This window comes from Mytilus edulis, chromosome 9 (genome assembly GCF_963676685.1).
Source record: "Mytilus edulis chromosome 9, xbMytEdul2.2, whole genome shotgun sequence".
Classification (NCBI taxonomy): domain Eukaryota; kingdom Metazoa; phylum Mollusca; class Bivalvia; order Mytilida; family Mytilidae; genus Mytilus; species Mytilus edulis.
The window spans coordinates 25291682-25304844 of record NC_092352.1 but is presented as its reverse complement, the minus strand read 5'-3'; the positions used below and the strand labels follow the sequence as shown (position 1 = coordinate 25304844).

Here is a 13163-nt window from a genome sequence, read left to right as displayed (position 1 = left end):
TTTATAGGTATTTTGACAAAGAATATGATAAATTCCTATTTGATTTGTAAACTGGTAATGGGTATATATTTTTTTTTGCAATTTTATTACATACTGAAGATAGATTGAAGCTAAGTGTGTAGTTAAAATATCATTGAGGCTGTTATTCCAAAATTGACACAAAAAAGACATAAAAGACATAAATTGTTCACTAAAAATACATCTTTCCTCAATCCACAAAGTTTATACCCATGAACATTTTAAAAAGGGTAGACTTTATCTTGATGGATGATTGAATCAGGTGTCTTTATTTTTATTAAACTAAAGAGCATGTGCTGATTTTGGTCCTTCTGGGTTTTTTTCAATAAATGTGTGCATTAATACACAAAATTCTAACAATTCTTTATTTAGAGCCATAAGACTTTTGTTCATATTTTTTTTTAGAGAATATGAGTCAACCAGATCAAAAAGTTATTGCATGGAAAAAGTGTTGAAGTTTGTTATTAGGCCTGATTTTACATTTCCTAATGTTGATGACTGTATGTTGACCTCTAGATGACTTTGGAGTTTTTTTTATCAATATAGCCATGTCATTGATGCACATTCATGTTTAATTCTATTGTAGAAACAATAATTAGCCTACACATTGTTTAAACCAGTTGAATTTACTTCAAAAAAAGAAGTTTTTGTACTTGCAGTTCAGACAGCAGCTTGGTTAGTTAAGGGAATAATTCTTTGTCTTTTCCACATGACATTTTTTCTTTTAAACAGATAAGAATTTATGATTAATTTATATTCATCCTTTGAACAACTGTTCTAACAACCAAATTGAATCTATCAGCAAGCTTCTATTATTTCAAACTAGCTTCCTAGTATCAGTGAATATAAGCCATAAATCTATCTGAGACATATCATTCTCCTAATCAATGTATTGAACACATATTACCACAAGAAATGTTTCCCTTGCTCCACAATACCGATAAACATGAATGAGGCTTCGCTAAATAAATGTAAAAATGTGATGGATGTCATTGACTAGTCACTGAGCCAACATAGAATGCCTAATGCAGGCTTAATAACTTGTAAGATTTGCTAAATTATTAATTAAAAACATTTCTCTTAATCATTGATTAAGTCATTTGTAAGTGGTCATGGAAAAAAAATCTATAACATGTACCATATTTTGATACTGGCATAAACAATATTGCTGTCTATAGAGGCCAAATGTTGTAAAGATTTCTCGTTTAAAATGTGTTAATGGGAAAATACACTAAATATAGCATATGATTTGACCATGTTTGGGAATTGAAATGAGGAATATCTATCACAACACATGACATTCTAAAGGCACAACCAAATCATAATAGACATGCAGGCATGTTTTCTGAATGAAAATAACATTTTGATTTACTTACTGGTGTACATAGGAGCCCAAGGACAGAAGAAACCCAAAATTAGACAAATCAAGGAATCAAGATACAATGTGTGTATTTATATCAAATTATATGACCTTCAATGGAGGACAAGTTTTCATATGTAATGGTCATATTCTTCCAGGGAAAACTTTCAGATCAAATGAGCACTTACTTATATTTGATAGTCTCAGTATGCAAGTCTTATTAAAAAAATAAGTACATTCTCAAGAATATTTTTCTTTACAAATAATTAAGATAATTACATTAATACATGCAGCTGTAAGTGTAATAATAGATTGAAGGGCATAAAACAAGAACATGCTACAGAGTACAGACTTATATTCACATGTTTTTGAAATAAAATACTGGCTTCTATCACCAACGAAAAAATATGTACTTTTCATTGGCAATAATTTTATCTGATTGTATTTAATAAATCCGTATTTTTCCTAAGTTAACCAACCCACAGCTCTGAGTTAGTTCCCCTGATCAGAATGGGCTGCAGAACGTCTGCTAGTACCCCCATATATTGACATGCATCCAGCCTGGTCATACTTCCATAACATGTTTGAAAGACAGATGGAGTCTTTAAACATAATTCTTAACAGGGGTGACAAAATATAAAATTTGAAAATTTCCTCACAGTGTTATAGCAATCACTACAAGACTTTCAGAATTTTTAAATTAACATTTATTTCATTTCACTTCAATGTATATTGTTCTTGTTTTTAAAAAAATAGCAATTATTGACCATGACGTTTTATGAAAGGATAATCAGACAAAGAAGACACTTGAACAATATTGATAACAAACATTTCTGCTGTTTAAGCTAAGAGGATTTAAAAAAAAATCATGTCTGATTTTTTTCTGTCAGTTTCTTTCTATTTTCAGTAGAGTTTTGTTACACAGTCATTACCAAGATCTCCATACACTGGGCAAAGACCAGTAAATTCATATGCATTTATTACTGGACCAAATGACTAGAAGTAGTAATTTTTTTAATTTTGTCCCAATCACATGTTTAAATGATCTTTAAGAAAAGAGTCTGGTCCAGTTAAATCTTAAGTAGAACCCATTTGTATGATGCAGGATAACTTTTGTACCAATTTGCTAATTTTATTTTAAGGGGAAGATTTCTGAAGAAAAAAAGTTTGAAATAGAGGCCAGTGTTAGACAACTGACAATTTAAGTGTATCAAGAATAGCTGGACAATTAAGAGTTTGAAAAACAAATAAAAAGTACAACATTATTAATTCGGAAGAATATAAATCATATAACATTTTCCAGTTTTTTTCTAGAAGTAAACTTATCACACAGATCAATGTAAACCTAACTCAAGCCTTCAATAACTTATAAAGCCATGCCATAAATGTATCTTCTCTAATCATATCTTCTGTAAACTATAACTTATATCTTTTTATTTATTTTTAACAACTCCACCATGATCAAACAGAAAGGTCTTGTTAAAATGTTAAACATTTGACATTGCAATAAAATGATGTATAACATCAGTAAATTGACATCAGGTACCCAAATTATATGCCAATAGCTTCATAAAATACCTTGTAAATTACACAGTTTGCTTGTATTTTGTGGTTAATCGATAGTAAATGCTGATTTACACTTATATAACCTATTAATAAGATATACCCAATCAATGCCTTGGTAATAGCTAAGTTTGTTCAGGATTGTTCGCATTTTTATAAGATCAATTTGTTCAGCAATACAATCAATGAGAGCCAATAATACCAGGGAATATCACGTCACACTCTTTGATTTCATCAGTCAATTTCCAATCATCAAATAAAAATACTACTTGTTTTTGGACATGACGTCTTTGGTGGATCCATATTAAGAGACCCGATTTTATGTATAGAAAGTGGATTAACCTTATCAAAATTTGTGCATGTAATATCGTTTATCTATAAACATGATAAATATGAGAAAGCAAATCTGGTGGTTTCGTGTTTAATGGATTAAGAAGTCTTTTGTTCTTTTCTACATCTACATCCTCTGCTTTTACATTTATTAAACAACAATGCCAATGATATGAAATGAAATTCAAAACAGCTTCTATGCAGCTTTTCTGTAATCATATTGTGTTAATTCACTATTTGAACAATACTTTTTTTATCTTATTTTGACAGATTTAATATTATATCAGCAAAAAAAGAATAATTTCAATATTGCCTGCCTTTCTGATAACTGCACCTCCCTTATCCAGATTTAGTGTGTATAGGTGTTCTACAAAAACAGGGGACATTTAAAGGGCACAAAAATAATAATAGCCTGATTTATGAACAAGACTTGTCTCTATCCTAATCTCTTCACTAAATAACCTGACTGTATGTGTTGTCTTAAAAAATTGGGAATTATTTCCTGTTTTAAGATTGAAATTATCCATTTTGTCAATTCAAGTATATAAATGTCAAAATTTACTAGTCTCAGTGAGGGATACATGTACTAGATAGTAAATCACTCTGATTCAAACAAAAAATTCCCTGTAACTGACATTATCAGATCCATTTCAGATAGAAAGTAATGGTAATGTCTTTTCAATTTCTCTACCCACATCATAAATGATGCTAGAGCAGCAAGTTAAATGGGGTCTCATTGGAAAGGGGATCTGATCCTGGATCCCCCTTATTGTTTTGTCAGAATCCCATATCCCGCTTATCACTGTTATACTAATTAACACTTGAAATTTCATGTGTCCCATCCGTCTTTGTTTCCCACTTTTAATGGAATAATTTGACTTTCATGTGTCACACTTACAAAAAATCTGCCAAACCTGTGTCATGTTTAGATGTCAATGAGACCCCCCTTAAATAATCATTTCAGATCACTGATGTTAAGTGTGTCAGAGAATCAATGCATTTATATACATGCATTCATTCTAAACACATAAAGTTTGGATTTATTAACAAATTAGTCAAACTACATGCATGTAGCCCAATACCAGATAACAATCTGTACAACCCTAGGCTTTGTTTAATGCATAATCTTGAAAGTTTCTTTACACATAAGGAAATTATACAACTGCTGATAAGAGGGGAAAGTTTCTTAACTCATGTGAAAGTGCAAAACAAATTAACAACAGAATCCTAATAAAAGTAAACTCACCATTTGCAGTGACAAAGGCGAATATTACAGCAATGCTTAAAATAAAATATTTCAATATTCTGTTTTTAATATCTTTTTTCTTCCTGTATCAAAATAGATATACTTAATTCATACTGTATAAATGAACATTCTTTAATGGAGATCAGTATAACAAAAGCTTTCAACGGAAGACAAGTAAATCCGGAAACTACTCATTACATACAACCACAAGTAGTCTAACACATGATTCACAGTACAGATTTCCTCACGTTATGATACATTGAAAAAAATTGCACAATAAACTAAAAGAGGTGCTGAATGAATCTTGGAGGCACATTAAGTGACAGAAACAATTATGTGGTGAAGTTTTGACTAAAATTTAGGTGGCAAAGTGACTCACAGAATAAATATTTCTATCTGTGATAATAAAACAAATATATACTCAAGTGGCACAGTGAATTAGCATGTAATACGTTTATAATCAAGGTGGCTTAAGTTAGTGACTTCTGGACTACAAATTTTACTTTTGTTGACATACAAGACAAAGTTGATTCAAATGATCATAGTTCATGTAAATAAACAACACTAAATTCTCAAATATCCAACCAAAATTAAAAAAAATTGACAACTCAATTATCTATATCTCACGACATCATTCAAACAATTGTTGAAATTCACTCCTTTAATATTTTATATTTGACCAATTGATTCCAACTTAAATTCAGCAAGGATTCCTATCTGCAGTTGTCAAGACATATAGTCTTGTATTATGAGACAAAACAAAGAAAATTTCAAAAACAAGTAATTGGCATTTGCAGTCTTCTTACAAAGTACATTTATGTTGACTAAAATAAATTATCTAGATCTGTAAATAAAGAAAGTATAAATATCAAATATTTAACATTTACTAATTATCCAGAGAAATTTTGCTGAAACCAGTAATAACTATTAATTAATAAACTGTTGACATATTGATATGTCTAGCCTGTATGTAATTTTTATTGTAAAATGCAAATGTTGATATTAAAATGGAAATTAATAGTTTAACATGTAAACTATATGTAAAGCATTAAAAGAAAAAGAACAATATATATATCTGAAGGATCAGGTAGAAATAATCTCAAAGAAATTTTGAGATATATGCCAATTTTTGCAATGCTTACACAGCTTACCAAACATCATTAACTCTTGATAAGTGGTTTCCCTTAAACTGAACTAATCACAAACATTAACATGTAAACTGTGCAAGATCCAACATCAATGAACCATGACTGAATGTTCAAGGCCATGTACATGATGGAAATGAGATATATTCAAATTATCTTACAACTGCATACCAAACATCATTGATTTCTCATAAGTGGACCCCGCTTAAACTGACCTAATCTTCAAACTATATTAAACTTCTAAGGTCAATATTAAACCATGAATAGGGGGTGGCCATATATCACCATAGAAAAGGGATGTAGTATTGTACTAATACTTATAAAACTACTATCCAAATATCAATGACTTATCTTTATTGGATACCCCCAAACTGATCTCATCACAAGCTTCAACATGTATAAAAGTAAACTATGCAAGAGTTTCAAAGCCAATAGACCATGACTGCAAATTATTTCCATATATTAGATATAAGAAATGCTGATGCCCTCTAACTAATCTCATCACCAACTTTAACGTGTAAACTGCAAAAGTTTCAAAGTCAAAAGACCATGACTGCAGAGGGTGGTGCCAAATTATCTCCTTGGACATGTGACAATGCTGCTAAATTACTATGTAGCTACACACCTTTTATCATTGACTTGTTATTAATGGTTCCCCTCAAACTAACCTAACCAACTTTAACAATAAAACTAAGAAATAAACCCAGACTGAGGGGTAGTTTCAATCACTACCAATGCTACATTTTGTACATCAACTGCCAACCAAATATCCTTTACTTCCCATTACTTCCAATTAGCGGATCCCATTTAAATTGACAAATTTTAATAAATGTTGATGCTGTCCCGTCAAGAACCAGCAGTGAGCACAACTTGGATTTGCAACTTTATGAAGGTGAGACAATCATATAATGTAATACCATTACTTGTGAAAACTGTTATCATGATGAGATAATTATATATATTTAGATTCTACCACTAAATCAAGTGTGATACGATATTTATCCACTCTCGACAGTTAAATTTTCAAATTTAAAACGCGAGACTCGCCGAGCGTTTTAAATATTTAAAATTTAACTGTCGAGAGTGGATAAATATCGTATTACACGAGATTTAGTGGTAGAATCTGTTTCTCTAATGATTTTCAAACAATACGTAGGCAAACTTATTCCTTCTTTGCGACTGATCTGCAAAAAGATGTGCTCTTTCTATGTGACGTCATCAGGCATGGTTGCCTTTTTTCATGCCGTCACAATAGAAAATTCAGAGGAAAACAAGAAAATTCAACGTCATAATTGGATTTTAACCAATGAAGAACTGAGATCAAACGAACCATACGTTGATTAAATTTTTTTATACAACGGGTGCAGAAAGGGATAAATTGACGAAGAATTAGAGAAATATATATATCTATATTAACCACACAGCACCTTTGTGAAACATTTAAGAGATGTATGTTCATCTAATTTTTGTTTAAGAATTTATTTCCAATCAAATAATCTGACAAAAACTTTTGCTGTTTCAACATATGAAATTTTATAAATTTACTTTTTTTTATTACAAATTTTCAAAAGAAGCTAAACGAGAAAATCTCATTTTTGACATATACATTTATGTAGGAGATCATCCGTCTGTTCTTCTCTTTTACACTAGCCAGAGAGATGACCATAAGATTTATAGTCTGTGTGCATGAAGAATAATCATTAATTATCAGATACTTCAAATAAGATTGAAATCTACCTGAAAGAAATTTTCTTCTGATTTCTTTCTGTATTAATTATTGTCATGCATGATTGGAATATATCTAGCAAGATTACATACCAGTCAAATAGGAGATTTTTCTAGCAAGATTACATACCAGTCAAATAGGAGGTTTATCTAGCAAGATTACATACCAGTCAAATAGGAGGTTTATCTAGCAAGATTACATACCAGTCAAATAGGAGGTTTATCTAGCAAGATTACATACCAGTCAAATAGGAGGTTTATCTAGCAAGATTACATACCAGTCAAATAAGAGGTTTATCTAGCAAGATTACATACCAGTCAAATAAGAGGTTTATCTAGCAAGATTACATACCAGTCAAATAGGAGGTTTATCTAGCAAGATTACATACCAGTCAAATAAGAGGTTTATCTAGCAAGATTACATACCAGTCAAATAAGAGGTTTATCTAGCAAGATTACATACCAGTCAAATAGGAGGTTTATCTAGCAAGATTACATACCAGTCAAATAGGAGGTTTATCTAGCAAGATTACATACCAGTCAAATAAGAGGTTTATCTAGCAAGATTACATACCAGTCAAATAAGAGGTTTATCTAGCAAGATTACATACCAGTCAAATAAGAGGTTTATCTAGCAAGATTACATACCAGTCAAATAAGAGGTTTATCTAGCAAGATTACATACCAGTCAAATAAGAGGTTTATCTAGCAAGATTACATACCAGTCAAATAGGAAGTTTATCTAGCAAGATTACATACCAGTCAAATAGGAGGTTTATCTAGCAAGATTACATACCAGATTACATACCAGTCAAATAGGAGGTTTATCTAGCAAGATTACATACCAGTCAAATAGGAGGTTTATCTAGCAAGATTACATACCAGTCAAATAGGTTTATCTAGCAAGATTACATACCAGTCAAATAGGAGGTTTATCTAGCAAGATTACATACCAGTCAAATAAGAGGTTTATCTAGCAAGATTACATACCAGTCAAATAGGAGGTTTTATCTAGCAAGATTACATACCAGTCAAATAGGAGGTTTATCTGGCAAGATTACATACCAGTCAAATAAGAGGTTTATCTGGCAAGATTACATACCAGTCAAATAAGAGGTTTATCTAGCAAGATTACATACCAGTCAAATAGGTTTATCTAGCAAGATTACATACCAGTCAAATAGGAGGTTTATCTAGCAAGATTACATACCAGTCAAATAGGAGGTTTATCTAGCAAGATTACATACCAGTCAAATAGGAGGTTTATCTAGCAAGATTACATACCAGTCAAATAGGAGGTTTATCTAGCAAGATTACATACCAGTCAAATAGGAGGTTTATCTAGCAAGATTACATACCAGTCAAATAGGAGGTTTATCTAGCAAGATTACATACCAGTCAAATAGGAGGTTTATCTAGCAAGATTACATACCAGTCAAATAGGAGGTTTATCTAGCAAGATTACATACCAGTCAAATAGGAGGTTTATCTAGCAAGATTACATACCAGTCAAATAGGAGGTTTATCTAGCAAGATTACATACCAGTCAAATAAGAGGTTTATCTAGCAAGATTACATACCAGTCAAATAGGAGGTTTATCTAGCAAGATTACATACCAGTCAAATAGGAGGTTTATCTAGCAAGATTACATACCAGTCAAATAGGAGGTTTATCTAGCAAGATTACATACCAGTCAAATAGGAGGTTTGTCTAGCAAGATTACATACCAGTCAAATAAGAGGTTTATCTAGCAAGATTACATACCAGTCAAATAGGAGGTTTATCTAGCAAGATTACATACCAGTCAAATAGGAGGTTTGTCTAGCAAGATTACATACCAGTCAAATAGGTTTATCTAGCAGGAAAAGAAGATGCAGTGTAGTACAACCTATCTAAGTATACCCCCAAGTCGTCATTAGATGTTAAAGTGCTGTTAAAGAGGAAGCAATTGCCTAGCAGATATGAAAATAACTAACATAAGGTACAAGTTGCAACTGAACATCATAAGGTTCCAGCTAAATATCAAATTATTCCTAAATACAGAAGCTAAAGAGGGGTTGCACCCTGACAGTTCTGTTTTCTCAGTTGTGAAATAACACTATCAAATGATCTCAGACTCAGCATTTGCTTAAGGTATACAGAAAGTCTACTTCAAAATAACTATTATTTTATATTGACATTCTCGAATCAATAAACATGATAAAAGGTCAAATATCTTGAAATATAAAAAAAATACTTTAGATTGTTCAACCTAAACATTTTGAAATACACTTATTAAATTTTCACTCAGATATATATTTTAATACTTAATCCACTCATTAATGATAAATTGGCCGATATTTTATATTTGAAAAGCACTTAATATCATAATGATCCTTTAACATACTATGTTATAAAACAAATAAATAATCAGAAAAGATCAATTTATTCTAGCATTAATTACACTTGCAATGGTCTTATACTTCTGTAATAAATATCAAAACAATGATCATTAATCATATCAGGTAAAACTGAACAGGTGTGGAGGTCCTTGGCTCGTTAATGAAAACCCCATATAGTGCTATAACTTGACAATAAAATAATTCTATAAAAACAATAAAGGTCCAGCCAAAATACTCTCATGTAAACATGTGATTATTAATGATCATTATATCTTTATTGGTAGCATTAATTTGATAATAACCCTCTAAAGGGCAATTTATACACATATTGTAACATGTAAGCATAAAAATAGACAAAGACATCTTAAATTCTAAATCTGCCATAGAACCAGCATATAATTGTAAATATAAGATGATATGGAAAGCTAAAAGTCATACATGTTCAAAAGTTGCAAAGGAAATTCTAGAACCAATAAAATGTGACATCATATATATGGGCAATTTACAATTAAACATATTCTATCAATATGAATAATGATTTAAATATGATATTTTCAGTTCACACATTTAAAATCATTTAAATTTCAAACCATGTAAACACTTGTATCAGGTAACATATCAAGTCTTTTCCTTACAAACAGTTACCCAGGTGATATCATAGCCATGTTGTGTTTTTTCTTTTCAATGTTAGTCATGTTATTAAGCTACTTATATATTCTGCTCACAACTTTTTTGGAATGGAGTACTCACTTCAAAGTATAATCAACCCACCCCTGTCAAGTCAATAAATTTACTCAGCAACAAAATATAAATTTGAGCTTCAAGGTATCATCATTGTATTTATGCTGTAAACCTGGAGCAGTATGATGTCCCCCTCACTCTCACTCACCGCACACTTCACCTCAAAGTACCCTGCTTCTTGCTTAAAAATGCCCTACATCAATTTACTTATTGCTTAAAAGCATTCAATTCTTATATTTGTATATAAAAATTATTTGTATCTAAATAGAATAATCATTTAAATAATCAATATCATTTATTTAATTTGAATAGATCATGTAGATATATTGTACTTATCATTTATGTATTGATTGTGGCATGTGGTACAAAGCTTTCATCAATTTTTATACAATAAAACATGTTGTGATATCGCAACATGACCATTGCATTTGCCAATAAAAAACAAGGAAAAAAATAAAATGTAGACACACATTCAGAATTGACCTTTAACATGTGTAATATACTTGCTGCCACGCATGGGTTGAGGGGAAGGGTTGTGCTCTTAAGTTTGCAGATTCATCCAGACAGATGTCTTTCATAAAGGAGATATATAAATGTAGGCTTAAGTAAAGAATAGTCATGAATAGTTCATGCTGAAAGCAGTACTCTGTTCATTATCTAAACACACTTTTGAGCATGTATTATGTATAGCATGTATAGATAATAGATCTTTATATATGTATAATGTACCAAGCAATCATGATTTTCAGCATTTTTTTCTTTTATTAAAGCTGGGACAACAATACACATGTAAAAGTATAAAATAAATATATGTATATATGTATATATATATATGCAAGACTTGTTCAAAGGTACCAAAATCATCAAACATTGTCACCTGAACCTTTTATAATATTATAATTCAAACTTCTTTAATGAATTATGTATTTGGTATCAATGATGAAGTTGAACTATAACCCTAACTTAGTCTGTAGAGTATGGGAGTAATCCACTTTTGTTGTGAAGCTGTTATACTCTCTTAAATGCTTCTTTTACACTTATATACAAATGCAGTACAAACTGTACATCACTGAATGTAGGAGAAAAAAGATTCAGACTGTACATATATGCTCTTTTAAATTCTCTGTGATTGAAATCTGATTATTGGCATTATTAAGAGTGTTGTGTCTTTTGACAATATTTGCATTTTCTTTACAGTTCACATGATTATACATTGTTTCAGTTTCAAAAAAAGAAAACAAGGTATTACTGAAGAAGGATATAGCAGAATAGCAGTCTTGTGTGCAGTATAGATGTGCATATATATATATAGGACTTTACAGTTTTTGACAGGTGTCCTTTTGAACTTAAAATGAGACATAACTTCATAAGGCTACATACTGGATATTAAGGAAGTGCCACCAAATAAATACAAAAGGTTTCTGGATATGTGTGACAGTGTCAAAACTATGTTCAATAAAACAATGTTCAAATATGTTAAACAATGTATAAGGAGCAATGGCACATAGACAGAACAAATTATCCTGATATCACACACACAAATGACACGATTTGCAAATGTAAAATTTTGCAAGTACATTTGTAAATGCACAATTGAAAAATAAACATGATAAAAATATTTTTTTTGTAACTTGCAATTTCTGTATGGGGGTCCCTGTCTGGAAATACATTTTGGCAATTATCAAGATTAGTCTTGGAAGAAACAATAGCTGTTTCTTATTGTAACCTTTTGAACTTAATATAGCCAGTGTCAGGTGTATAACCTTCAAAAAGTCAAAATGAAAGTAGGGTATTTGGAGGCCATTATCTTTGACAGTAATCACTTATAACCATAAACAGGGATCATAACACCCATTTATAAGGTTCTCCCCAAGTTGATTAAATCATGTGGTTGAAACTGGGCCTTATCTTATTAGCCCAAATTTTTGTGCGTTTTGATAAATATTTCCACAGGTTATGAAGATACACAATATTGTCTTATTGAAACAGCAACTTGAACTTGTCAATAGAAAGGAAATTTCGGCCGGAAATTTAACCACATTGTCATGCAATGTACGTGAAAAAAAATAACTTCAAAGATATTATGGTGATAAAATATATCCTTTAAATCCAGGAATATTCTTGAAAGTCATTTCAAATAACTAATTTTCTGTCTAATTAAAGATGCAAAATAAGTCTATGTCTTCTCATTAAAAACAACATCATAGTCGACTTTCTTATCTTCTTAAAACATATTTTTAATATCTATTTGAATCCTCCAAAGCTGATTATTATGCTTGACCTAGGTTGGGCTTACCTTACTGAAGACTTGTAATTTATTTCGATGAATGATTTCCATATTTTTGTGGCCTCCATTCAAATGCGGAAGTGAGCCGTCTGCTGTGAGACCGCTTACATCAATAAAAAAGGCGCGTTTAAAATGCGAACAAAATCGGAGAAAAGATGAGTTTCCGAAATAAAAGTTTACCTTTTGGACAGCCACCATAAGTACTTTTTACCAACCATTGTTTCATCGTATTGATGTGGTAGAGCTATATATTTTATATATATTGATTCTTGAGTATGGGGATTTATCTTTTAAAATTTGATAGTGGAAATATGAAACACAACTGAAATGCACTTTCAACTGCTCCAACATGACGCGGGGTGCCAC

The 13163-nt window shown here is 30.9% G+C and overlaps 1 protein-coding gene across 20 annotated transcripts in view; it reads right to left on the bottom strand.

Annotated features, from left to right (window-relative positions):
• LOC139487890 (regulator of G-protein signaling 6-like) overlaps positions 1 to 12937 on the bottom strand; it is a 64966-nt gene extending 52029 nt beyond the window's left edge. For 16 of the 20 annotated variants that reach the window (XR_011655899.1, XM_071273056.1, XM_071273065.1 and 13 more), the window contains exon 1: positions 12807 to 12937. Coding sequence is in view for 19 of the 20 variants with exons in the window: in XM_071273056.1 (XP_071129157.1) it covers positions 12807 to 12848 (42 nt within the window). In the remaining variant the exon portion in view is untranslated. Of the gene's footprint in view, positions 1 to 4517; positions 4719 to 12806 lie in introns of those variants that run through there. The other 4 variants (XM_071273074.1, XM_071273075.1, XM_071273088.1 and 1 more) reach the window with 2 other exon arrangements.
• Positions 12938 to 13163: the final 226 nt, after the last annotated feature.